The 27,997-nt window shown below is 41.6% G+C and overlaps 1 protein-coding gene across 2 annotated transcripts; it reads left to right on the top strand.

Moving 5' to 3' along the window:
* Positions 1-26,753, top strand: ctdspla (CTD (carboxy-terminal domain, RNA polymerase II, polypeptide A) small phosphatase-like a). Of its 2 annotated transcripts, XM_079234512.1 has the most exons (8): positions 1-304; positions 14,140-14,306; positions 15,519-15,551; positions 18,369-18,470; positions 23,272-23,328; positions 24,436-24,528; positions 24,615-24,800; positions 25,561-26,753. In XM_079234512.1, exons 1-8 carry the CDS (start codon positions 229-231, stop codon positions 25,684-25,686), a joined length of 840 nt encoding a protein of 279 aa, XP_079090638.1. In that variant the 5' UTR covers positions 1-228; the 3' UTR covers positions 25,687-26,753. The 2 variants fall into 2 exon arrangements, with proteins under 2 accessions (XP_079090638.1, XP_079090639.1); XM_079234513.1 differs by lacking the exon at positions 15,519-15,551.
* Positions 26,754-27,997: the final 1,244 nt, after the last annotated feature.

Here is a 27,997-nt window from a genome sequence, read left to right as displayed (position 1 = left end):
CGTCGGACTGTCACCTCGGATGTTTGGACGCATCTCCTCGCTGACATTTCGTCTTGTTCGTAAAGCTCCGCGGGGAGATGGGACTGCATGCTTCGAATAAAATGGGAAGTTAATGCTGCAAACAGCGGCCGCTTTAGCCCGTGCACAGCCAGGGGACTGTCGTGCGCTTGGTAATGTTTGCCAAGGAATAAAACGCTGTAGCCGAAAGGTGCATAACATCTCGTTTCCATGGACAACACGTCCATAATAACACAGGTTGCAAATCCGAAAGAGGAGGAGAGCAATTCTTCAAGTCCAGATAAAGGTAAGGCGCACAGAAAATTACACACACGCACATACACACAAATACGCGCGCGCGCGATTTTAATTTGGATTTCCAGCTGTAGAATATTTACGTTGCTCTGTTGCCAGATCTGATCTGCAGCCCTCGGTGCAGAGAGGATACTGGGTTCAACAGCAAGACAGAGTATCGACGGAAAGCCTCCATTGTTCAGCAGAGAACCTTCAGAGCCCTAGATGTCCACAGAGATCATGTTTGGAGTGCCCTGTAACTTTATTCATTCGAGCTAAACCAAACCTCATTTGAAATGTTAAACATTGTGCGACTTAGTGATGATAAATGTGTTTAGAGCGAGCTGAGTTTACTACAGGGGGCGGGTACTCTACTCCTTTGCACTGGCGACATCCTTGTATGCATCACTGGCTCTGTAAAATGCCTGGTATACTACCAATAACCCACCAATGATCGGAGATCACCAGTTTGGCTATGGTTCATGAAGAAAACCGTCAATATAAGTACTTATATTTACACATTTACATTAGTCCAAAAGACAGTAATCACTTTGGATACACACATATATTTAGCTTTCTTTATTTTTTCCTGTCTATTTTAGAATAAAATCACCTCACTGAAGTGACAAGAATGTTGAAAGGTTGAGCCTGTTGAGTGCAGCGCTTAATATACGAATCGTCACATAACCGACCGACGACGTTTAACAAGGTCAGAAATGTCCACTTCCAGATGTGTAAAAAAAAAAAAAGCCTAAAAACAACAGCCCAACAGCTGCTGTACAGATTACAGCGGCTGCACGAAAACACATTTTCTCTCTGTTGTTTTGCACAAGAGTCGCCACTTCACCATGTGGCGATGCCATCAATGACAAATCCCCCTCATGAGTCGGGAGCTTTCCAGTTTTCATTAACTTTGAGAGCGGGGGTTTCTCTAGTCTGTGCAGGACAGTCACACATTTGTGATTTGAGTCTAGAACACAAGAAAATCTGGCTTTAGTACTGTGTAACCACACGTGGGATACACGGGTGTCCACGGGAGATTGGAGCAGGAGGGCACGGTTGTTCGGAGCCCGGGGCCCTGACATTCTCCCACCAGCATCCATCCCACTGAGCCACAGGGTGCCTGGAGGCCAGAGGGACCACAACTTCCTGCTACACCCAGTGCTCTGTTGAAGAAAAGGTCACCTTCCTTCCTCACCTCTGCTGAGCAGAACTGACATACATGAACCACTCTGACACGTTGACGTCCTGGCCGGTGGTCATAAAATGAAGACCTGGACACAAAAATAATTCTCGATCAGAAGTCTTAAGACGGACCTGCGAGATCAAGGCGGCCAGATCAATTAGGATTTATGTATCACAACACGTTTCCAATATTTCTTTTCCCTTATCAGCTTCCTCTAATCTTGTGGCGCTGCCTCGATAATTAAAACCTTCATAAACAAATCAATGAAAACAATCACTAGCGGCAAACACACGGCTTCGCTGCTGACTTAAGTGATGAAGCATCATCCAGGAAATTTGTTAGAAGAAAAAAATCCAACTGCTGCTTTTAGCACATTTCTAATCAGTTCCCACACTTTCTTGTCTTCGAAATCCTGCTTGTCTTGAACAGTAAATCCCAGATGACATGTGGTATCCGACAATTAATCTGGCGGGATAAAGCCCAGGTCAGCGGCTGACCAGAGAGGACACGACACACACTGAAATGGCTGCTGACACACACACACACACACACACACACACACACACACACACACACACACACACACACACACACACACACACACACACACACACACACACACTGGCTGTCAAAGCAGACAACAAACAGCACTTGTTGTTGGGGACAGTTACTCTGTGACCTGCTTGGGCTGTGCTGAAGCCACTAATGATTACACACACACACACACACACACACACACACACACACACACACACACACACACACACACACACACACACACACACACATACACACACACGCTGAATATTTCAGAGCATGGGCAGGCTATTTTCGGAGTCCTATCAGTTTCATTCCAAGCAAAGACGTAGTAATTCATTAGAGCCAATTTTTTTTACATTTGGTCAGGTGGAGAATATATCTTTATGCATTATGGATTATGTTAAATGAGGTGTGGGTTGGAATCATAATTTAGGGTGGTTTCTTTCTTCAGACAGGCAAGTGAATTGGCACCCGTGTTATACTGTGGGTGGATACAAGGCTTTTTTTTGCCTGTTGGAGGTAAACTTTATCAGATAGATAATTGTGGACACATTCAGATCATAATGTAGTTTTTTCTGAGATAAAACAGAAATGTTGTACTACTTTAAGGCAGATAATTCACAGGAACCAGCACATACACTCAGAGGAGGCGGAGAAAACCCAAATGAGGCTTTTCATTTGGCAGACCTTTTACTTTTCAGGATCTGATGCAATGCAATGCAACGACTCGACTAAGACTGCACAGGGAGTCACAGGGCGGCCAGCCTCAGTCTCAGTCTGCTTGAGGCTTTGGTGTGAACTTCACAGTCCAACAGGTATCAACGGACGAGCTCTAATCAGATTAGGTCAAATCTGAGTTTAGCTCTTCACTGCTGCACTGTGAGTGATGGCAGACATTGAGACTAAAACAGATTTTGACAGATGTGTTTAGGTGCCTGAGTCTTGGTTGTTACCTAATACTCACCTCACACACAAATTGTTAATAGGCAGTTGATAGCAATGACATACATTGTCTTTGTCATTCCAACTAAATTCGGACTGCAACATAGTACAAAAAATCCAAAGATAAACCTCTTCACTAGATTATAATTCTAAATAAAGCATGAATATAGATATTCATATTAAGTGAATCAGTCCCTCAATACTTTCTTGCTTACCTGTCTGTGGCTCTTCGAACCTTGAGCCCATTTGTTCTTACTGAAGACATATTTCTTTAAAAACAGGTCACAAACATATTTATATTTTTATTTTTTTATTGTAGGGGAATATTTTTAGCCACGGATTAAACATACATTTGGTAATTTAGTGAGTTAGTGTTAACGGCATCATGATGGTGTATGTGGATTTAAAAAACTGTTTAAATGTTTATAGTAATGATTAAAATATCTTAAAAGAACAATAGAGCTCTATGGCACATAGAAACAAGCTGTATGCATTCTTTGGGCACACAGACAACTCTTGTTAGTTTGTTGTTTAATTTTGGTCTTTTCATGGGCTATGTTTTCAATAAGAAAACATAATACCATCACTTTTATTCTTAGGTGTGCGCTAGTGTTGCAGAACAACGTGTTTGTCAGTTTTGCCTCTTTCACACGGCTTAATGGTTCATCTGGAGTTCTTGTAAAATCTGTTTTTACTTTTTCTTTCAAATTAATTAGTTCTGGGGAAAAACAACAAACTATAATTGTTTTGATTGCATGCACGTTTTTTCTGGCTGAGGCTGAGTAATATGCATTATTCTGAAGAGACATAATTGGCCATTCCCTCATGTCATTACTCCAATGATGGCTCAAGTCTGCAGCAAGACAGTGTCACAGAGCCCATTAAAGTCCTGCCTAAAAACAGGGGTCAAGGTAGTCTGTCTGGCTTATGTGAATGTCTTCAATGGTAATGTCTTCATTGTAGAAGAAGCATTAACAAGGAGGAGCAGCAGGCATTGGGGTTTATGTATGGCATGTGAAAATTATTTCCCCAAAGCCTTGTTGGTTAGAACATATTTGCATTGCCAGAAAGAAAATTAGAAAGAAAAACCTGTGATTTCATGCATGCTTGCCTTTTGAGGTTGTTTCTGGAACACGCTGCTGTACATTAAGAACGTGTTTATGATGTGTGGACCACACCTGCAGGGGGGTGTGCAGCACAGTTGGGGAGCGACTGTGAGTTTTGGCTTCCCCAGAGTCCCTGGCACAACCCGTGTCCAGCACTCTGCTGTCATCATGACCGGACTCTGGAGAGAAGGATTACCATCTTTTACTCGGCCATAGGTGGCGTAGATTTCTTAGATATGTTTTGAGCATACAGTATGCCATTCACAAGCCTTCCACCTCTCGTAAGAAATACATTGGATTGCTATGTGCATTCAGTGAAGTCAATATTCAGTGAACCATTTTGACTTCAAGAAAGAGGCAGAGAAAAGCTGGACTCTGAAGTGCAGGCCCCCTATTACAGATTTATGAGTCTATTTCAGCCTATGCTGCTCAGAAAAGCTGATTATCTGCACCTCCAGGGAAGTGTTGGACACATCTTTGTTACTTTAGTCCAATACCATACTGGGCAGCTGATTGGCAAGAGTTGAACGTTTTTCTTCCATGCCTAAGCCCCTTAACTGGTAAGCTTGTTAACTGTGCGGGACCGGCCTCAGTGTGTGGATGAACATGCCTGTAGTGAAAGTTGTGGGATTGTATTAATTTATGTCTTTTGCATTCATTCATTCCCACAACAAGAGGCAATGACATGTTTTTACAGCTGTGAGTAGCACATAACTGTACAAGCACAGCTTGTTTGTTATTGTAATATCCACAATGGACTTGCCAACACTGAATTGCACATTATGTCTGAGCTCATAGACATTCATCAATAGTGGCTCCCTTAGGTGGTTGTTGATGTATCCGTCTCTCATTTCAGGTTGGAAACAATGCCTACCCATCATAGTTTATGTTCACATCTCCCTGCTGATTTCTTTTTTGTCAGTATTTTTTACAAAGGTGTTTTTTTGATTAGGCCATAATGATGAATTTATAAACTTTCCTTTATAACGTATTTGCTTATCATTTTTAACAACTTTTTGGGGGCATTAGATGAGATAATTGATACCACTCATTGAGCCATAAGCTTTAGCCAGGAGACGGCTATCTTATCTGAGTTTAGCCAACACTTTAAAACACGCTAGAACGCGAGCTTAGCTCTATCCAAGGGTAAAAAAAGAATCCACCCACCACCTCTAAACCCCCTAATTAACCCCCTATTGGGTTATCTAGAACAGTGGTTCTCAACCTATATTCAGTGATGTACCCCCTGTGAAATATTTGTTTTGCTGAGTACGACCAGTGCAAAGCATTTTTGGATGATAAAAAGACGCAATATACAGCGCTGTGCCATCAGTGTCTTAGTTAATATAGACTATATACAATTTAGTTTATGAACTTACACTTATATTTTATTGAATATTTATTAAATAACTATTTTTAAAGATTTTTTTAATAGATACTCATTTTAAATCTCACGTACCCCCTGGCGTGCCTTCACGTACCAGGGGTACATATACTCCAATTTGAGAACCACTGATCTAGAAGCTAGCCTAGCAGCAGCCCTATAAGTTATAGATATATATCTATAATTCCTCTCTTGTGCATTTCCTTCATGGTGGACTTTGAACGTATTATAAAAATGTCAATTATTTTGGATAAAGTGTTGTAATGACCAGCAGAGACAATGCATTAGGAAGATTAATGTCAAATTTCACAATAAAAAAAATCAGCTTGAAAAAAGAGAGAAGCAAATTGGCCTTTAATTACGAGGCGGTCTGTAAAGATCTATGGATTGTGAGACACAGTGAAGGAGATGCAATTGCACTGCAATCCGTCCCCAGAGAGGCCACAGGGGAAAATAGTGTGGGTTGACGCTTTCTTCACTCCTACACTGGCTGACTATGAATACTTAAAGCATCACTCTGAATGTAGTTTTCACTGAAAAAAAGAGAAAAGAGTTCACATGGCTGCTGCTCTGAAGTCTCTGCACTGGCCTCCAGTTTAAAATAGCTTTAACATCATTTTACTTCTTCATAAATCTGGTTTCAGACTATATTGTTGATATGCTGCCAGTATGTGTGTTCAGCAGAGTCATTAGATCCACAGTGTGTGTGTGTGTGTGTGTGTGTATGTTTATGTGATGGGCCAAAAATGGTATGTACATGTGCCTGCTGCACACCAGAAACTCAAAATTTTTCTGCTCTCAGTATTTTGTTATTCCGTTAGTTGGTTTTAGCTCATGCACTGTGGTTGTTTGTTTTGGAGCAACCTCGACTTCAAAATGTCTAGCCCGGGCTTTTAAGAAAAGACAATTAGTAGGATTTCTAGTAGATTCTTTATAAAATTACATTCTGCCCAGTAGCTCTCCATCCTAAGCACTGATGGGTTGTGATTGCACTCATACATAATGTATTTTGTATTGATTTGAATGATAAAATATACATTTTAGTGCAGGAAAACAGAAGTGCTCCTTCCATACAAAGCGTCTCGTATCTGTTTTCAGTTTTTAGTTTAATTGACTGCAGCTGTCGGTGGCTTTCAGCTCTTCAAACTTCGCCTAAATGAATACAGAAGACATAAAGCTGACATTCTTGTCGTGTCTCGATTTAAACGCACAGCATTGTTGCGGGATGACATCACTCATGCCTTTCCTGTATATCTTGACACTTTGGCATTCAATGGCCGTGAGTCAGCGGAGACCATTATTAATGCTCCAAAAGCCACCGCCTGCCACACGGCCACAGAAGCCCTGGATGCTGCTGCTCTAAAGCCTGTTTTCAACGGGGCTGTTGAGCGTGGACTCGGACCGGCCACAAGCTAGGATTAACCGAGCATCCATCCAGCCAAACAGACGTTGTCAAAACAGATCAATACAATCAGAGAAAGGTAGGGTTCAAGGAGGAAAAAGAGTGTGTGTGTGTGTGTGTGGTGGTGGTGGTGGTGGGAGGGGGGGGGTCAAGGAGAGAGAGCAGAAGAAAGTGCTCAAATAGCATCTGTGTGTCTCTTGGGTTGCAGGCAGGTACCCAGTCTGGCTCCGACAAGGTGATGGCCTTTCTGCATATTTTGCCCCCTTCTAGCTGGCATTCATCACCAGTAATTGGCTATCTAAAAGGGAGATCATGTTTTGTCCATAATGATTTTCTGTCGCCCTTCCTGAATTATGCTGCGTGCCACTTTGTCAGATGTTTGACAGAAGGGCATAAAAGGCTTATGCATTTTTAAATCGACCAGCGAAGGAGAAGCAAATAAACTTGTATGGAGGTTGTAAAAGACACAAAGAGGGATTATTTGTCGGCCTCTCCAGAGGTCAAGGTGAATACTGTTCAGCTGTGAAGGGGCACTATGTAGGACTTGCTGTGTGTGTAAATGTAGAGATATACACTTCTCAGAGAGCAGAGGCAGCAACAGCACACAAGCGGGGCACACACATGCTCCCCAACACACACATGCTCCCCAACACACACATGTTCCCCAACACACACACACAGAAATACATGACCTACTTGTTTGCTTTCTTTCCATTCATAGCAAGCACCATTTTAATGAATCAGATTTGATGAATAACAAGCAATTAGTTTTTTTGAGTTCAAGGGTGCATATAAGAACAACACTTAAAGGGACATTGCACTGAATTTACACCACATGGTTAGTTTACTCGTCATATGGGGTTTAAAAGAGGTGGTCATTTACCAGACAGGCAGGGTTTACCAAAAGGCTAATACAAGTGGACGTAGTCACCTTGATGTCACTCATTGGTTTGTGGACCACTGGATTGAAGCCTTCAAAGATTTTGGCTTTTTGACCGTTGCGATCTTGTTATTGCTTCATCTTGTAAATTCCCGTATTTTATGGCGGATCAATAGTAAACTGTTGGAGTTCCCCTTTAAATTCCACCCTAACAGCTCACTCGAACAACTTACAGCTGCATAGACGGCATCTCTGGGGTCACCAGGTGTACAAGCATGTCTATACTTAAGAGAAGACTGAAGACAGGCCTTTAATTTGATTTGACATTAAATCTTATAACGTGTTTTTGCCGACAGGCAAGGAGGATTTCCCATCAGTCACTGAGCCTCTGGCTCATCTACAGTAGTAGAAAGATATATAAATAATGAAGTGCCGCAGCCCCAAACAACGTGGGCTGTGTTGCTGCCGGTTGCGTAACTGCAGCAGAACAGTCAGATCTCCCTCATTATTTCTCCCTGAGGTGGGTTAATTCCCCCGCGCTTGTCATCTCCTTCATTACGCCGAGCGCTCGAGAAGCAGCAGCCCTCATCCCCCCCCCCCCCCCCCCCCCCCCCCTCCACCCCCGGGGGGCTGCAGGCACCACCACTGCGCCCACGCCGCTGTACCACTGAGGCAGGGAAGCAAGAGCAGACCAGCCCACGTCTTTGTGTCAGAGTTCACGGCAGCAGCTGGGAGAATTAGCACCCCACAGTACGACATACAGGGGTGCCAACCAAGTGGTCGGTGTTTTAAAATCTCCTCAAATGTAACTGGATTATGAAATGATTGGCAGTTACATAAGGTCATTTAGGATGCATATATATATATATATATATATATATATATATATATATATATATATATATATATATATATATGCAGCTGTAAGTTGTTATATATATATATATTAATCCTCCCAGATAAGTATGGAAATGCCAGAGGGGCAGATGACTGAGGGTCAGTGAGTGTGACTGAAGGCATCTGCTAGAACTGAGTGTACAGCACCTCCACAGTCGGTAATTTTCACTCCGGCCTCAGCTGTCTATGTGGTGAAGTAAGGAGGCTTAATGGGAGTTTATGTTATCATACTGTGCTATTACTGCTTTGATGGCCTCACACATAACCCACCAACCCTTGGACGTCGGCAGGATGAACACAAACAGGCTGAAGTGTCAGGCTCAGCGCATCTGATGCTACCGAACTCCACTCAGCTGTTAGGAATTGCTGCGTGTATTTCCGTGTGTGTGTGTGTGTGTGTGTGTGTGTGTGTGTGTGTGTGTGTGTGTGTGTGTGTGTGTGTGTGTGTGTGTGCGCGTGTGTGTGTTCAAGTGTATTGTGAAGCAGAGGCTCTTCGCTGTAAATATTGTTTTAGAAGCTGATCTTTTGAAATTATGATCGCCTCTTTTGGTGTGAATTTCTCTTTTGTGGAAACGATCAATAATCTGTGCTTTGGGACGAACAAAAGAAGAGAATTGGTGTAAATTGTCGACTCTCAGTTGCTGGATTTGAGGCTCATGGTGTCCACATGTCCAAGTGAGCTTGAGCAAGACACTGAACGGCTCAACTGGCTCCTGATGTGTGGATGACAATAAATGGAAATGGTCACTTTGGAAAAAAAACATCTGCTTTATTGTAAAATATATTGATTTACTAACCATTTAAGTCTTTTAGCAAGCTACATTTTTAAACTACCAATGTACCAACATTGTTGACACCTTTTTGTGAAACTAAGGGATAAATAAGGGATAAATAAAATTCTTAAAGAAATGAGTGAAAGTAGTCGCCCCTATCTAAATTTAAGAATAAAATAAAAGTGTCTTTCTTACCGTCATCCCTATCGTGTATTTCTGCAGGGATTCCTTCCACACTGTTATTTTGCTGAAACGGTGCCCAACAAGGAGTTCCCCCTCACTGCTGCTCTGTTGTTGTTAGTGAAAGCTGGGGACAGAAACAGCTTCTTCAGCACTACCTGTGAATGTTGACAACTCAAGACATTAGATCCCAGGCTCCAGGCTAAAAGTAGATTACCTGTCAGTGTATGTGTGGAGAGTACAGTTCTTCATTTTGACTGCTGCCGAATACGTATTTTACGTCAGATGTTGTTATATAAACCATAGACAACTGGTACCACTTGTAACACAAACACCCCACACTAAAAATCTCAGTGAGGAGAGGTAAGAAATAATCTGAAAAAGCATGCCCACTGTTTGAGGGATGGAAGGTTCTTCTTGCCACAAATCAGAAAGGCTTTTCTTGCCATTATAAAGCAGAGATAGCTTTGGAATCCCTGTGGCAGCGGTTTTATTCTGGTGTATGTGAAGTAACCGGCTGTGCCATTTAGAACCAACCTGTTTTCCATCTTAATTATTTAAGCTGCACATTCACATGGATCGTTCTCACATTTACCTTCGTGCCCCCCAGGTATTGTACACTTTACCCGCCTGGCTAGTCAACTAACTGCTGCTGGAGTGCAGGTCAAGGTCTGTCACACAGGCGCCACCAATAACAGTGTATTATAGGATATGTTATTTAGCACACATGGATTAATTCTGGCATTTCAGGTGTGCTCACGGTCGAACCAAACGGGAGGGAAAATGCATCAAGTTAAAGTTATACTGATTATTAATCAACTTTCTTTTGCCAAATCTTATGATTTACCCACGACCGTGGAGCAACATTACCAGATCCACGACCCTGGGGTTTAAAACCTGTGTGATCATCAAACCGCTAATGTTTATTGCTGGATCTGACTTTTTTGTTGCAACGGGGGTTACATTTCCATCTATCTCAGCAATTAACTTGGTGAGCACAATGTTTTGAATATAATTTCCATGAGTTATGAATATAAGAGCCAAGTTGTTATACACCTGAATTAACCTTTACTTTTTGCCCTGCTAAATTGCTCAGCCAGAAGCATTTGGCTCAAGAGTGAGGAATGTTCCGACATAAACCTTTTAGACGTCATCGAGCAGCTAAACTTAAACCTACTGTCGTATTTCAAATGTGGCATGTTGTGTTTTCACTGGGTGCATACTTTATGTGCTTTTAAAGCTACAGTAAAAAGAGGCCACCTCAAAAGTCTTGAGCTAAGCCGGGGATCATATTCCCTCTCGGAGCTTGGCATTAGTCCACACTGTGGGTCACGGGGTGATTATCTCTTCCTGTCAGGAATGCTGAGAATTTCCTGCGTTTTCTCCCTCTTCCGGCCTTGTTAGTGGTTGTGCTTCAACATGTGACAGAGTGCTGGGGCCCTGGCTAGCGCTGATTGACTCGAGAGCCTTTCATCGTTGTTACCTAACGTTGAGCAGGAGCACTGACACAGGCACTGCCATAAAGGGATGTTTTTTTTCAACGCTCACATCAAGGGAATATGCTGATCGAATGAAGTGTATTCAGTGGGTAAATAATTCTGCACCTGCTCTAAAGGAGGCGTTGGCCTCATATCTCTCTCTCCCGGGAGCTTTTGTTAAATACAGTAAAACCACTTGCATGCAACAATTTTTACTTAGATTTCAGTGAGGTGGATCCCTTATTAGCAGAACCACAGACTATCAGCTGATTCCTCTGCGCTTTAGTGTCTCATTTGATTGATTATGAGACATAACTACCTAACTGACTTCCTGCTGTGTTAATGCAGGTCAGGACTCTTGTATTTTTAATGGCAAATGTTGCACTTCAACCTTTTGCTGTTATTCTCAGAGCATTCTGCAAGGCGAGCCGACTCAGTCACATTCCTGAGCAAGGACATTGAAAGAAAAAAGTTTGTGTCAATCTGTGAAGTATGCGGCTTGTTGATAACTGTGCACGTGGCCCTTTGCTGAAACATGTGAACATATGCTGAATGCGTGCGTGTGCGTATGTGTGTGTGTGTGTGTGTGTGTGTGTGTGTGTTTGCTCGGTGTCCGGCAGCAGTCAACTCTCAGCTATGTTGTTTGTGTCAGAAGGAGAAAGGAGAGCTCTGTTTGTGTAGGGTGGTGGTGCAGGACGGGGTGGAGTAAGAATCAGACTCGAGTATAGGCTGACTCGCCTCGGTGACTCTCCCCACCCATTCTACGCCCTTCTCTCTCATTCCAAGATCCCTCTCCCTTCTCTCTCCCACTCCCACCTGCTTTTCTCAGAGAGGTTTCAGGGGGCAGCAGACCAGGGCGGGAAATGTAACTGGTCTCAAAATGGAGGAGCAAATAATGACATCATGGGATTTGAGGCCAACTTTAAGGGGGTCTCTCCAAACTGGAAACTTACTGAGTTAAATAGTCCAATTACAGCCCTTTACTTTACTGCTAGATAGTTTGTGTTTTATTTGCTCAGGTTTTGAGTCTTTAAGATTTTCTTTGCCACCACGCAAAGGAACGCAATTTTGTTTGTGGAGCTCACCTCATTAAAAATACAACTTTTAAAATGGGGGGAAAAAAAGTTATGTTAGTTTTTGCACCACTTTCTAATACTGCTTTCATTAGTGGCTCATAGTCATCTATAAATTATATAAAATTCGATAAAAAGTGCCTATATTTATAAAAAAGGGTGCTAATATTCAACACTGGGAGCACCACAAAGGATATCAAATAAAAAACAAATCTGCTTTGCCAGTTCACAATGTAGCCTTTTTGGGTGAATCGACCCTTTTTTTATTTTCTGGTTCATTTTCTTTAAAGGTCGTGCCCTAGTTTAAATTATGGCATATGTATTAAGTAATTAAGTGTGTGTGCGATTGGTGACCTCGCTCTTCTGGGGTTAATGCTTTCAGTGTGTTGTTTGGCCTTTTCTCTAATCAAAGCATTAATGGTTGAACACAGCAGGAATTCATCTATCTGTGTATATATACAAGTGAACATTCAAGTTCACTTTAAAAAACGCGGACGTAAAATAGAGAAATAGTGTATACTTCTAGTCAGTGTACTTTCATCAGTTTGCTTTACCAGTGAGTGCATCGAGTCTACAAGGACACCTCCTTCAGTCACTATGCAGGTCTCAGTAACACAGCATGTTGCCTTCCTGTTCCGACCATTAAGCTGGTTGTTTAGCGAAGTGTTGCTTCGCGGGAACATCTACCAGGGACGAGCAAGAGCCACGGCAAGCTTGGTACTACAAAGACGGGAGAAAATAAAGAAGGCGAGCGTCCCGTGGCCTGTCGGATCCAGTCGGAGCAACCCAAGGATAGATCCAGGAGCCCATCTGAAGGCTCTTGGAACACGAGCCGGCTGCAAACCGCCTCAGCATGCATGGCTAACTGGGCCGCCTGTGTCACACGGCTGTATGAACACGTTAACAAGACGCAGGGCTGCTATGTGATGGCCGCTCCGAGGCACGAGAATGATGATTCCAGCTATAGTCAGCCACTTCAAAGTCCTGAACAGATTTGGGATTTCCATGCCTAGAAATTGCCTTTAAAGCAATTAAATCTGCAGAATTTCTACTTCAGGAACACCTCAGGATAATTACGCTGTCAGATTTTAGCCTTTGTACTGGAGCTGCCCAAATTTCTATTTATATCTGCTCGTCCTCACAGACAGAATATATATATATAATACAATAGTGTGAAAGTAGGTCACGAGCTTCAGAGACAGTGAAGGAGGAATGATGTAACCAGGGACCTATATGTGTATGTTGTTTTCTCCCCGGAGCGCTGCAGCCCTCTGCCACGGATCAACTCTTCTTCCCAAGCGTCTGCATCTAGTTTCGGTTAAATCACTGGCAGATATCGTCAAACAATAGAAATGGTTTTGTATCCAAGCTGTTTCAGATAAAGAATGTAGGTGTACAGTGATTTTCAGTCTTTACATTCAGGGTCTCTTTAATGTGTAAGGTTCAACATTTTCTTTTTTGTATTGTCATATATTCTGCCTCTTTCTCGCACATATATTACATTACATTACATTTCATTTCATATATGATATTAATCTGTCTTTCTGTCTCTCTCCGTCTTTCTTGATGTTAATTAACTGGACTACCTTCCCAGAGGGCACTCTGATGAAGCCTATTTTTGTCCCTATGTTCCCTCGCTGTGTTGTACAACATACATCTCAGCCCCTTCTGTCACAATAATGTGATGATGCATGTGAAATGCAGTCTGTCTGCATCTTACTGCTGTCTTTTTTTGTTCTTTTCCAGAGGTTGCTTTGCATTAACATAAATACTTTAAAATAGGATACCTACTCTCAACAGGTGACACTACTGTGAAATGGCACTAAAGCAGCACTTGATTCAGGGTATATTTGTCCTCATTGAGTACTCATTTAGCAGATATTACTGAGATATAAATAAAATGTCAACCACCATGCAGGATTTTTACAAACTATTGCTGGAATACTTCGTCCTTCACTGTCTGTAATATGCAAATAACCTGGCTATTTCTTTCATTATCTCTTCCAGTCTCCCAGTCCAACAGCAGCCTCAAGAAGCATCGCAGCCGGAGCATTTTCAGCCCCTTCTTCTGCTGCTTCCGCAACTACAATGACTATCACGTTGAGCCGCCGCCCGCCAACAACAAGACACTTTCTCTGCCCCCGCCGCCCGAGGAGAACGACAGTCCTCCCAAGGTGAAGCTCGTTTTTCTGTTCCAATCATTGTCGGCCCGATCCCCAAATTACACACCATTTGCATTCACGTGACTGACAAGAAAACCGTGTGGGAATTAGTTGATATTTTATAACAGGAATCATAGTTTGCGTGGAGAGGTGCAGTAAAGAGAAACATTTGTTTGGTTTTGTTACAGGGAGCTTGTTAGGGTTTTCCTTTTTCCTGCAGAGAGCTGAGGCGCTGTGCTGCCTCGCTGAGCTCCCTCCACAAATTTTTCCAGCTGCTCCAAACCCGCTGAACCCAGAGGTTGTTTACCATCCACTGCTTGAAAATACGGGCTCACTTCCCATCTCGCATTCTTCGATATCTGCCTACGCACACATCCGCACACACAAAATAACACACATGCACACAGTCGCTCGCTCTCTCTGGCGAGGCTTGCCACATACCCATGACAACACATGTACGCACACATACACACACACACGCGCGCGCGGATGCACACACACTGCTTTAATCCCCCATAAAGTGGGCCTTGTGTGTGTCCGGTGTGATAGATTGCCTGGCCTCCCCCTCTCCTCACACACACTCTGACCAGTGTAGTGAGGATGTGTGAAGCGAAGGTTCTGGCCACGGGAAAAGGCGCCAAAACCCCCGAGCTCCTCCGCAAACACAGTGTTCTGCTGCCAAAGCAGGTACGCCGGGCTATAAATGGAGCAGCGTCGTATCACATTTCCACTCCTGTTTACCTGTAAATGTCTCTCATTCAGGGGAGGAATGTGTGGCCCTTTACAGATAGTATACATGTGGTCAGCGCTGACCCGCTCCGGACCCCCTACCTAACAAATGAGTCCCCATTAATTTAGAGTGAACCTAGTGAACCTCTCCATAAAAAGCCTTGTTATAGTGCCGGACTGATTTCGGAGTCCCTCCCAGCAGCGTGCTGTTGCTGGATTTCTGGCCAGAAATGTTTGTTACTATGGCAGCTCTGTTTGTTTTTGGGCAAGTTGCTCTCACTATCACACAGTGTACTATTCGTCCCTTTTCTCCGTTTTTCCCCCTCTTTTTCTCCCTGCGCATTTGTTGATTACAACATAGACGTAGTTGATTTCTTCCCCCCCCCCTCTCTCTCTCTCTCTTCCTCTCTCTCTCTCTCTCTCTCTCTTTCTCTCTTTTTCTCTCAATTTCCCTCTCACTCTCTCTCTTTCTCTGTGTGTGTTTATTTTCTCCAGTGTGACCAGGTCCAGGTCATCCCCATTCCCAGTGTATGTATTATTATCTTTTACTTTTCTTCATCTCGAGCCGTCTCAGTAACCTCTTCCCTCTGCCGTGCTGTGCTTCATCATTCTAGCTGCATGTGGATATTGGCACAAAGGTGATTTTTCTTTTGCACTGTCCCATCCTGATAATCGTGTAGCTTTCAAGGCTTTGCTTTGGGCTGCTTACCCTCGAAGTAATCCAAATCCATTTATTATCATCTGATTTATTTCGGGCTTTGTCCATTTCTCCCGTGTTCCTCCAATCACTGGAACAGAACATGAAATTGATTTCCTTATTAGATCAGATTCATTGAATCTCACGCGAGACCTTTACAGCTGCACTTTGGATCAACAAATGGATGACTCGCTCTGAAAACACTTGATTAAATTAGTTATTTGTCTGTATTGAGCAAAATTACGTTGGGATTATGCACTCGATGGTCAATGAACTACTGTCTGTCCTTTAGAAGGGGGGCTTGGTTTCAATGGCTTGAAATTAACTTGCTTTGTTTGTGCTAAAGCAGCAATTTATTTAGTTATTTTGGAATCTACGCTGTGCCTGTGGTTCACTGTAATTTAGGATATTCACACTCACAGCATCCTACATCGCAGGCAAGCTTTAAACTACACCACACCTCCTGTCAATGGCAGGAAGGGCATGTGGTGATAAGGTCTGCTCTTTGTATTCCCTGCCGGGTCCGTCGAGGACTCTGAGAGGCGACTTAAATAACTCGAGCTGACCCGGACAGGTTGTCTGTATTGCTGTCTACTGTAACTCAAAGTTTAAAACAACATAGGAACTGGACGAACAAGACATCTCTGAAACGTATGTATTCTTACTCATACCAAGTACAGTTATAAACAAGTAACACTTTAATTTAACCCTCCCTAATAAGCATTTTATAGACACTTAAATGGTTCATAACACATCACAATGTAACTGCAATTTGATTATTTTTAGGTGTGTCTTGATATATGTCAATACTTCTAATTTCTTCTATGAAGCATCCATAACTGTTAATCCTTAAAACCCAAGAACTTTTAGCTGCATCTCATGGCTTTCATGCTCATTTGACATTATTCTTATAATTCTGCCCATATAATCCCCAATTAAAAAAGTTATTTTAAAAAGCACTGTGAATTTAATATCACAAATGATACAAATGCATCCCATATTCCTTTTGTGATTCTAATTTTGAGCACCAAAAATAAAACAAACTGGAGTTGAAACGCATTGTTTTGTGTTATCAGTTTGGGATAGCGCCCCCCTGGCTGTGGCTTCAGGTGAGGAGCTTCTTAATCTCTGTGCAGCTCTCTAGTGAAAATGTCAAGGTCCCAGTCAATCCCTTTTTCTTTGCTCAACCTGCATATAATCACATTCATCACGGCCTGACAGGATGTCATTCAGTGTCCTTGCTCACAGGGAATTCCTCCCATGATGCATCAGCATGCAGTCCGGTGATCAGACGTGATAAATACAGGCAGCACGAAAACACAGACACATGCAGAGAACGGGTGGCATATTGAGCAGCAACACAAGTGTGTGTATGTGTGAGATTGACAGAGTCCTTGCTCCTCACCTCTGTATAGGTGTGTGTGTGTGTGTGTGTGTGTGTGTGTGTGTGTGTGTGTGTGTGTGTGTGTGTGTGCGTGCGTGCGTGTGTGTGTGTGTGTGTGCGTGCGTGTGTGTGTGTGTGTGTGTGTGTGTGAGAGAGAGTGTGTGCCCCCTATGGCCTCACCATCTGCCCTGTGCCTGTCTGTAACCCCAGGCCTGCTTGGCAGAGGACACAAGCATTTCTCCTTTTCCCCCTGACCCTGAAGGCAGCACAGTCACAGAGCTCAGTCAGCATGAGGTAATACAGAGCATATTGTACTGTTGAACACAACAAGAGCAGGAACATTTGTCATAATATTACAGTAGTTTTGATATGAGATGTCAAAGGAAAAGCATGATGCTTCTCACATAAGAGTATCTGCTGTAGTCTTATTGTTGTTTTAAATTAAGGGTTTGGGCTGTCGGTTGAATTATGCAATCAATTTGAATGTGTGACCATGGGGTCTGAGAATTTATGGACATTTTATAGACTAATTGATTTAACAGATTATTGAGAAATAATAATGTCAATACTCAATAACTAATGAAAAGAGATGAAGCCCTATTTTATATGAAATACTACAATACTTCTGCACACACACAAGACTGTATACAATCCAGATAATGAAAAAAGAGGCCTAGATATTCATTTAGTTTTACTTTTTTGAACAGTGTAATGCACAACAAAGGAAAACAGTTTATTGCATAACATTATATTGCATCTAACATATTATCAATATTTTATAAATGTTACAATACAAATTTCAAGCCATGCCCTAAATTAGCTATTGACTAATTATACTGTCTCAGCAAATCCTCATGATTGAGAAAATGGAATTAAGGAGACTTTTATCACTTTTGATCAAAGAATATGTTGCAGATACATTTTCTGAAGCTTTTGATTGAATTTTTAATTTTGATTGCAATTTGATTGAATAGTCATCTTTAAATACTAGAAAGGAATACTATTAAGCTGTTTTGCAATATTACAACGACAAACACCCCAGATACAGTAAGTATCTAAGTAACACCTCCCTGCAGGTTATTTATGCCGTTAAGTGTTTTTTTAGTGTCACCCAAATCGGTGTGATAATCTCCAACACTTAAACTGAGACATCATCCATCATCTCACCCACAGTATGAGTGTGTGTGAGTGTAATTTGCTGCCTGTTCCCTCTTATGAATCGCTGTATACACAATAATGTAAAAGGTGTGTATTGTCTCTGCAGCCTCCAGCCAAGTTCCTCCTGCCAGAGGTCAGTATTGATGACTACGGCAAGAACTGTGTGGTGATCGACCTGGACGAAACCCTCGTACACAGCTCCTTCAAGGTAATTTACCACACCCACACACACACAAATCCTCAAGTACACACGGGAGTATAGATACTCTGGATTTCAGGCGTGGCATGCTGTTATTTCTCAGCCTGAGAGGGATAATAGGATTAAACCAAAATAAATCTGGAAGATGGCATTCTTTGCTGTGAATAAGGGCACGATGGCCTGATGACAATTAGCTCGAGGTGCCACTGAGATAGTTCACATAATCTCTGGAAAATATGCCTGTTAGGCTGTTATGGCTTTTATACACCAGTAAGAACAAGAAAAGGCCTCGCTGGTACTATAACGAGGTGATGGCATGGCAACCAATCCATCATCTGCATCACGCGGTTCATAAGCATGACCAGTTGTTTGGCAGGAAATATCATCTGTCTTGTGAAGACACATGTACTGAATCGATATAATGTCAGCTTTTTATGAGCTAACAGCCTTAAAGCCTTCACCGCCTACTTATTCCCTGGGAGTCAACCACCTACATATTAGCTCAATGCTAATGTGAGCACGCTAAAAATCCTTTAATCAACAATGCTAACCCGCTTATATAATGTTTACCTTGATCACCATCTTAGTTTATGGTATTAGCATGCTAAAAAATGTGAGTTATCCAATAGTTGTGGATACAATGTGGTGGACCAGCATAGCAACAATGCCAAGAGCTACACTGCTAGCGTCGCTAACATTTGGGGATACATGATTTTTACAGAAACTTGTGTAAAAAAAAAAAAAAAAAAAAACGTTTGCTTGCTTGTTTTTATGGCAACACTTCTTCATTTGACAACGTACATTCACGTAGAAGGTAACTGAAGGTTGTGATGGTAAGTCAAACACTTGATGTTTCAATAACGGCACATACATCTTACTGTATGTGCTTTAGTCGTTGGTGGTCCCTTCAGACTGTAACGTAGGATTGTGTTGGTTAAATATCTTAAATCATTTACACGTGTAAGACCTGTCAAATATTTTCAGCCATGGAGAATTCTTGATATTTATACCATGAAAGATTAAAAATGATAAGGCCATATAGACTGACGTGTGCTCCCTCTACTGACACACCTGGCGCACCCAGAGACCCACTTGAGCACAGCTCTGCCACAGCTGATGCTATTACGTCTGTGGCTTCTGTATCTGTGCCTGTGTGCCTTTTGTCCTCGGCATGAGAAAGCTAGAGAGTTGTGCAGGAAAATAGCTCAAGGTGAAGCTGAAGAATATTTTGTGTTTGCTCTAGTTTTATTCAGCTGTGAAAAGAAACAGTTTGTTCATTCAAGTAACTGCAGAGAAAACGCTTTGAGTACATTTTCATATGAAAATGACTGTGGAAAGTAAAAGGAGGAGAAAAATGTTCACACACTGCACTGGACCCACCCATTACAGTCACAAGCCAGTATGGGGCCACACACACACACCAGGGTGTGTCCAATGCAGAGTGCTGTTGCCTTGAATGACCGCCGGATGAATTTCCTAGAAATCCTGGATCTGTTCTAAAAGTCTAAAGTGTTTTTTTTTCCTCCCCTGACAAAATAAGTCAGAAACTCACACAAAAACTCATTTTTTCCCTCCTTTTGAGAGAACTCAGTTGCACACTGTATACTCAGTCCGTCAAAATGCATTTAGCTCAGAGATGATATGCGGTATGAAATAGATTCAAGCAATGCAATGTATGAAAATCAGTTGGAAGAGGAAGAGAGTGTAACAAAACCACAGAAACTTTGCATTTTCAGTTCCGTTCATAAGCCTGTAGGGTTTCCTGAAGAATATTTATTTCTAGACGTGACGTTAGGACTTCATTTTGGATCAAAATGTTAAGCACTTTAATAAAAGAAATGTATAAGTGCCCATTGGAATTAGACAATTAGTGCAGAAAAACAACCAGAACAGACGAGGACATTTCACAGATGGACATCGACTAAAAATAAACGTTACATAACACATCACATACTGAATGCTTCATCCTGTATTCTATGGATGAAAAGATAATTCTTGAGGCTGCTCCAGGATTAGATCCTGTGTGTGTTGAATGTGTAAAAATGGCTTATAGTATACGTATATGATAATAATAGTAAAGCTTACTTATATAACACTTCTCAAAACCAATGCTACCTTACAGGAGAAAATAAGTCCTGAAATAAAATAAAAAGTATTCTCATTCCAATATCATGGGCATTCATTTGAGCATAGCAGCCTCCATTTTTTCACAGAGGCTGTCCATAAGATGTTGGGACTTGGCTTCTGGGATTTGATCCCATTTAGCCACAAGAGCATAAGTGAGGTCGGGCCCTGATGTGGGTGATAAGGCCTGGCTTGCAGTCGGCGTTCTACTCCGTCTTAAAGGTGTTTGATGGGGTTGAGGTTGAGGTCAGGCTCTATGCCAAACAGAAAACCATCAGTGTGTTGCAACTGTTTCCAAAAAGTCCGATGCTCACTTTTATTATCATGCTGTCGCGTTAAGATTAACTGAAACCAAAGGGCCAAATCATGAAAAACAAAGCACACAATGTAAGACATAGTTGGTCCTCCTTAACCCTGTGAGGTTCTAGTACAATTTATCAGATGAAATAAAAGCATAACATGTCAATAGACAGAAAATTTGTATTTATTTAAGCAAAAATTCAAAATTCACTGCTTTCAGTCACTGAGTTGTGAATATTTGCTTGTAGTATTCTATAATGGTAAAAACTGTAAATCTTTTTGTGTTTTGGAGTAATCATTGACAGATTGTGTGATGCACTTTTTGCAATTTTTGGGCATTTTGTAGACGGTAAAATGAATCCATCAATTGAGAAATAAAATCTGCATATTATTGTTTTTGCATATACATCAATAATAAAAAAATAAATGTTAACCCTGAAAGGCTTTTAATATAAGTGTTCTCCTTGCTCTGATTAAAAGTGCCTTTAGAATGTCTGTAGAAAGTAAATACTTTTAGCCATATGGTAAACATGTAAAATACACAGTGAACTAAATAAGGAATGAGCCTTAAAACCTTAGATTATTATAGGGCCACACAATGAAAAAATAGTTTGAAGAAGTGTTTCAGGAAAAGATGATGTGATGAGAATACAGGTGATTTTATATATTTTGTATTATGCTATAATGAGACATGTAAGTGTTTTTCCAAGGCAGGTTTGGACAGTAATACCACCTGGTTAAGTGTTACTCAATCATGTGGCATGTGTTTGTGTAAAGAAATAATATCAACAGTTTAAACAATCCGGAAGATGTTCCCTCCGTCAAGCCTGTTGAGGTCAACGCTGGTTCAGCAGAGATCCACAAAACAAATACTCATCATTCTACCCATTTACTTCAACCCTCTCCCTCCATCTCCCTCACGTATACATCTTCTTCCATTACCCATATCTCTCGCCATCTCGAATCCGGGCCCATTACAGAGCAGCTGCTGTGTGTTCAGTCTTCAGATGATGAAGCGATTCAGCTCTCGCTCTCTCTCTCTCTTGTCTCTTTATGAAAGTTGGACCAATGCCTGTCACTGGTTTGGCTCATTACCAGTTCTGTTTTTAGACAATGGAGGCTGCAGTCTTTGAGTTCTCTGATGTACACATTAACATTAATATATTACAAAATGTATCTATAGAAGAATAACTCACATCTGTCTGTCATCTGTCTGGGATCTGGGGTTTTGATTGTGCATTGTATCACTCTTGCATCACCAAACATCTCTAGTACAGTAGGTCTATTGTTCCTCTGTCGACATCATGTTCATATTAGACAAATTAAACATGTGACATGTGGAAGATCAAAGTGCTGTGTATAAATGCGAAATAGGATGACTTAAAGTAAAGTGTTGCCAAAATCACAGTAACTTGACATATTTTGTCAGAACTGAGAACGTCTAAGAAATTAAACGACATGTAAAATTGACTGGAAATATAACGCAGAGGTGAAAAAAACAATATCAAAGTGCAGTAGCTAAGCTAGCTGAAGTCCAGTCATAGCTAGCTAAAGGTAATTTTACACACCTTTTCTGGCCAGTTTTCTGTAATTAAAAAATGTATTAGTAGCCTAGCTTAGATACTCAGATTGTCCACACATTGAGGACAGGATTTGATGTGGTAATCATCCTAAAATGTTTTTAATATATCTGAATTGGTAAATCAGAATTATACATTTGAAAAGATTATAACTCAGTCAGTGTCGGATATAAGTCATCTTACGCATTACTTTACAAAAGAATAATGTTGTTGAATTACAGTCAATTCAGCTTCTAAATAATCCTTTTTTTGTGTCTACAGCCAACCAGGTGACAACTGGAAAAGCTTTCTTTGTGCTTCTTAAAACTCCGAGAAACATTTTTTCACCTGCTTCTATGTCACCTTTTTTACTTTCTCCCCCTTTCCGACTTGACACCGCCGTGCCTCCCACCTAATCCTTTCATCCTCGTCTTCACGTCCTCCACTTGTCTTCCACCCACACCTCAGCATCTTCCTCCACCTCCTGCAACTCTCCTCGCTCCCCTTTCTTGCATTCAAAGATGACACAAGTCGGCACTGCTGTCCCGCGTTCACGTCTGTCATCTTGTTCAGCTCCCAGGTTTCTCCCTGGAGTCTGACTCCTGGTTTTTATTTAACACTGAGAAACCGAGTGCTGGAGCAGAGGGAACCACGGTCTACTGAAAGACTCCCTAGTTAGCCTGGGGAACCTTATCGGAGTATTTTTACCTTTCTCTATTTTTCTTTAAACAAAATTGTAGTTCAGCTGCTTCCTTGACAGATTGTGCTTTTTTTCCATATAAAACATAACGTTTCTAACCCTTTCTCTGTCTCTTGTCTTCGTGCAGCCCATCAGCAATGCAGACTTCATTGTTCCAGTGGAGATTGATGGGACTGTTCATCAGGTACTGTTGCACTGATATGGAGGACTTCGAGAAGTGGGCTTGAATAAAATATGAATAATATGTTTTAATTCATAAGATCTCCCTCGGAAGCTGTGGCTCCATTTTCTTCCCTTTAGTATTTATTATTCTCTATTATCTCATGGCCTACGTCAAAAGTGGGCCAGCGTATACACTCCTCCTTGAATTCATTACATTGTCTTCTCTGTGTCTTTGCTCGCTGTAAAGATAGATGTGCCGTGACGTGACTGTGTCACCTGGTAAACACATGTCGCAGAGCGTGTTGAAGGTACCGTTGAGAGAGCGGCTGAAGAGATTCGTCACTGATTTAGGAAGGTCTGTGTTTGAGAGAGAAAACACAGCACAGAGGAAGAAACGGAGGCGCCGTTTACACTCGCATTGTGCCTAGAATTGTTGTGCTTCTGTACAATGGTTTATTTTCTGCGTCCTGTTTGAAGCAGAAGCAGCCAGACTGTAGCTGTGACCTGGTTCAAGTAATCCAGGATAGGCTTTCTGTATCTGTCTTGGCCTATGCTTGATTACTTGCACTTGGGGTCAGCAACTAACTTCTGGAGACCGACTGAAGTGGACGAAGACAAGCATAAATGGCAAATAAGGACACAACGTCTGTTGTTGTGAAGGGCTGGGTATTGTCTGAACAGGCTAGTTCAGACACGTGCATGTGTCTTACTTTATGAGTCTCTAATACACTTAATTATTATTATTTTTTGATGTATTTCATTTTTATTTATTGACTGCATTTTATTCTAAAGTTATCAAATATGAAAGACAATGACAGAACTAAGGTTTAAATTACTGTGTTTTTTTTGTTGAAACAGCCTCATCTAATAAGAATCAAAGGGTAGAATTGACAAAGTGCAACATCTAGCCAAACCTCTCACTTGTACTAACCTTTCTGACTTAATGGTCAAGGGTCAAAGACCATCATGGAATTGGTTAAAAAACATATTACACCAATAAAACTTGGACACAATAAAACTTTCCACCAATCAGTTCATGAGCGGCATCCCACTGATCTAATCTCAACAGACATTTTCCATCAGGCCTCGATACTCGACCGTCGTGTTTATCGTCGTGCTTTTGTTTCAGGTGTACGTGCTGAAGAGGCCCCACGTGGACGAGTTCCTCCAGAAGATGGGGGAGCTCTTTGAATGCGTCCTCTTCACAGCGAGCTTAGCCAAGGTTTGCTCAGACGTTCTAACACTTAAGATGACACTGATGTGGCTTCAACACTGTATTAACCTGACGGCTGTTTTTGGTGCGTTCAGTACGCCGACCCTGTGGCAGACCTGCTGGACCAGTGGGGGGTGTTTCGCGACCGACTCTTCAGGGAATCATGTGTTTTCCACAGAGGAAACTACGTCAAAGACCTCAGCCGGCTGGGCCGAGAGCTCAGTAAAGTCATCATCATAGACAACTCGCCTGCCTCCTATATCTTCCACCCGGAGAATGCAGTAAGTCAGTCTTCTTGATGTTGAACCGTGAAACCGAAATGTGGGCCCATGGGGGACACGGGAAGCGGAGGGACTTTATTAATAGGTTGGTTATTTGCAGACAACACTTAGCCTAACAATTCCTGGTGAATCAATCATATATGTAAAGGTACCCGGAGAAACAATACCGGCCGCTGGGTCATTGATCCACTTTTGATTTTGAGTTTAGTTACCTGAAAATAATGTCATTATTGTCATTATTCTGCCCAATAAGGCATCTGATGATATTTTTTGCGTGTTTGTCACAGCAATCTTGCTGCTTTTGTTCACACTTGAGTTCATATCAACTTGTGTTTACATGCCCCTGAAACATGAATGATTATCGGGTGAATCTACTTATATAAATGTGGGCTACAATAGGGTTGTATGTTTCAAAATTCAGACTAAACTGGGGTCAAAGTACACGGTTACAACCCAAATAAGTTAGTAATAAAGTTGCTAATGATGGTAAATGATTATATCTGCCCGACGTTGTCAGCTTTAATCTGCACTGTGGTTTTAGAAACAGTTCTCTACCAGAGGCAGTGTTCCCAGTGTTATTTCTCTCCTCTGTTATGAAGTTGCTCAGTGGAGCTGCTGCCACTCTTCATGCCTTTGATGCATTCCCTCCATTAATTATTCACACATAACTCGCACCATCTCCTCGCCAATAATGCAGCACTTTTCTCCCTTCAAATGAATAAAATCTCCCCTGTTCCTCCTCTGTTCTCTCTCTCCACAGGTCCCAGTGCAGTCCTGGTTTGACGACATGACGGACACGGAGCTGCTGGACCTGATTCCTCTGTTCGAGGGCCTCAGTAAGGAGGAGGACGTTTATAATCTGTTACAGAGCCTGAGGAACAGGTAACAGACGCCGGCTCCAGCTGGTCCTTCTTGCCTCGGCGTCGCTGCACAGAGGCCTCGCCTCGCTGCCATGGCGCCGCAGCCCGGCTCCGGTCCTCCGAGCGGCGCTCTGAATCTGAGCACTTCAGGCAATTGTTCTGGTCATCATGAAATCAAGAGACAACAACTGTAGGGATTCTCCTCATCTCTGGATTCTTGGACTCTTTGTACAGGACTCCTACTGACACAAGATTATATCACTGTATGTACATACTATATGTTTCTAAGCAGGAAATACAGAAAGTAATTTTTCTATCAGAGTGGAGGTTTTACTATTCTATCAAGTAATATTTTAGTTACCAAAAATAATCCAATAGACAGATTCTTTTTGTTGAGAATGAGTGACGTTTTGTTTCTTTGTGTTGAGCTGTGCTATGCAGGCTGTTGTATCTCGTATGACCTTTCATTCAAACAACTGTGATTTATCTGCTCTTACAGAATGAAGTGCCTTCATTACTGTGCTGATTTTGTCAGGTTATGGGGTGCACATTGTTATGCTGCATAATAACTCAAAATCTTCAAATACTTTAAACTAAATCCTTAAATTGAAGTTGGAAATAAGTCTGAATTGTTTGAGAAAACAGAAAATATGTATTTCTAGAAATGTATCCAACTAGCCTGTTTGACCTGGATGGTTCTTTGCTTTTGCGTTTAGTAACATTGAATTGTTAAATTTACCAAAGATTTCTACAATTCAATGTGATTTGTGACTGAATGACGTCATTTGATCCTTGACAGTGACTGTAAATTGATAATCCTTAGAGACATTGAAACCCCACTTTACTGTGGAAAAAAGAAAACGTTGTGATGACGTCGCCGTCCACCAATAAATGTAAAACTTTTGAGGAAGATATAGTAATTAGCTTAGTAAACATGAAATTCTATTTATTGGGGAAAAGGGGGGTTGGTGCATTGTAAAGACTGCTGTTGAAATCGTACTGTACAACATTATTAAAGTTGCAAGTTTGCACACTGTCAGTTTGTACCAATGTATAATGACTGCTATATTTGTTTTTGAGTGAAAATGCCCAAATAAACCACCTGTATGCTACCTGTTCAGCACAAAACAGGAGACAAAAAAAGGTCACCAATAAAGCATTTAGCAGCTAAAGAGACAGATATTTCCCTCAGGAGGAGCTTAAATATAACTTTCCCTATTGGTAAAATATGTGGAGAGTATAGGAAACTGTTACTTTTTGAATGCCTTTGTGCAGGCAAAGAGCAGCATGACTGCTCGGCAGACGCATACAACGACAAGAATGTGATTCTAGTTTGCCACTACCTCAGTCGAGGCTCCAAGCCGATACTAGAAGGCTAGGTACTAGGAGAACTTAAAAAATGATGAAAGAACTTTCATGAGCCCAACATGGGACATCCTGCACAGCCCGCCATCGACCGTCATTTTTTCTTCTTCACTCCACCCAGACTTTAAAAAATGGCAGCTCTCAAAGCCCCGCCATGATGAATTGATGAAGTACAGATGTTGCTCTGTTTGGGAAGACTGCTAAGAATCCCGCCTACATTTAGGGGTTACTATCTGCAGTGGAAAACGAAATCGAGGAAAGCGGGTACCAAAAGTAAGTCGAGTCGAGCCATACAGTGGCATTTTGGCATAACATTCACTGGGTAGTCAGAGACTCAACTCCAAATAAATGGTTATGTTGCTCCATGTCAGCTGGATGTGTAAATAAGCAACTGTTAAAATCAACTTAAGAGGACATGATATGTCTATGTTGTGTTTACCGTTTGTTTATGATGCCCCCTAGTGGCTGTAAAATCTGTTGCATGGCCGATTATTTTAATATTTTAGTTTGCATTTGGCATCCAAACAGGTATTTTATTAAATGTATTGGTCACACGTTTGAGGTTCAAAGTTCCTTCTTCATTAATGCAATTAATATACTTTACGTAATCTAAAATGGAATTAACAAATGCTAAATAACAAGTATAACATGCTTTATTGTCCACTTTGCATTCAAGGCCATTTTAAACAGTACTGAGCACAAGATGACACAACTGACTTTGTCTACAAAGGGCAAAGCTCCATTGTCTGATCTGCAGGTGCATTAATAACATGGATAGAAAAAAAACTGGTTAATGTGCAACCAAGAGGAGCTCAGCTTTATGTGATATCTTGATGTGAACTTTTAGCTTCCGCTTACGTAGCAGACACTTTAACTGCAGCAGTGGATTAGGTATTACAGAGCTTATTGTTCAAGCTTGCAGAACTCTTATGGAGGGTTTTTTTTCCGCTTAAATTTTCCATTCGACCCTCA

This window comes from Taurulus bubalis, assembly GCF_910589615.1.
Source record: "Taurulus bubalis genome assembly, chromosome: 18".
NCBI lineage: Eukaryota > Metazoa > Chordata > Actinopteri > Perciformes > Cottidae > Taurulus > Taurulus bubalis.
This window is presented reverse-complemented; position numbering and strand designations above follow the sequence as displayed.

Coding starts and splice junctions, on each gene's coding strand:
- ctdspla (XM_079234512.1), top strand. CDS start 229: ATGGACAACACGTCCATAATAACACAGGTTGCAAATCCGAAAGAGGAG. Junction 15,552..18,368: donor AGGTCATCCCCATTCCCAGT/GTATGTATTATT, acceptor TTGTCTCTGCAG/CCTCCAGCCAAGTTCCTCCT. Junction 24,529..24,614: donor TCACAGCGAGCTTAGCCAAG/GTTTGCTCAGAC, acceptor TGGTGCGTTCAG/TACGCCGACCCTGTGGCAGA.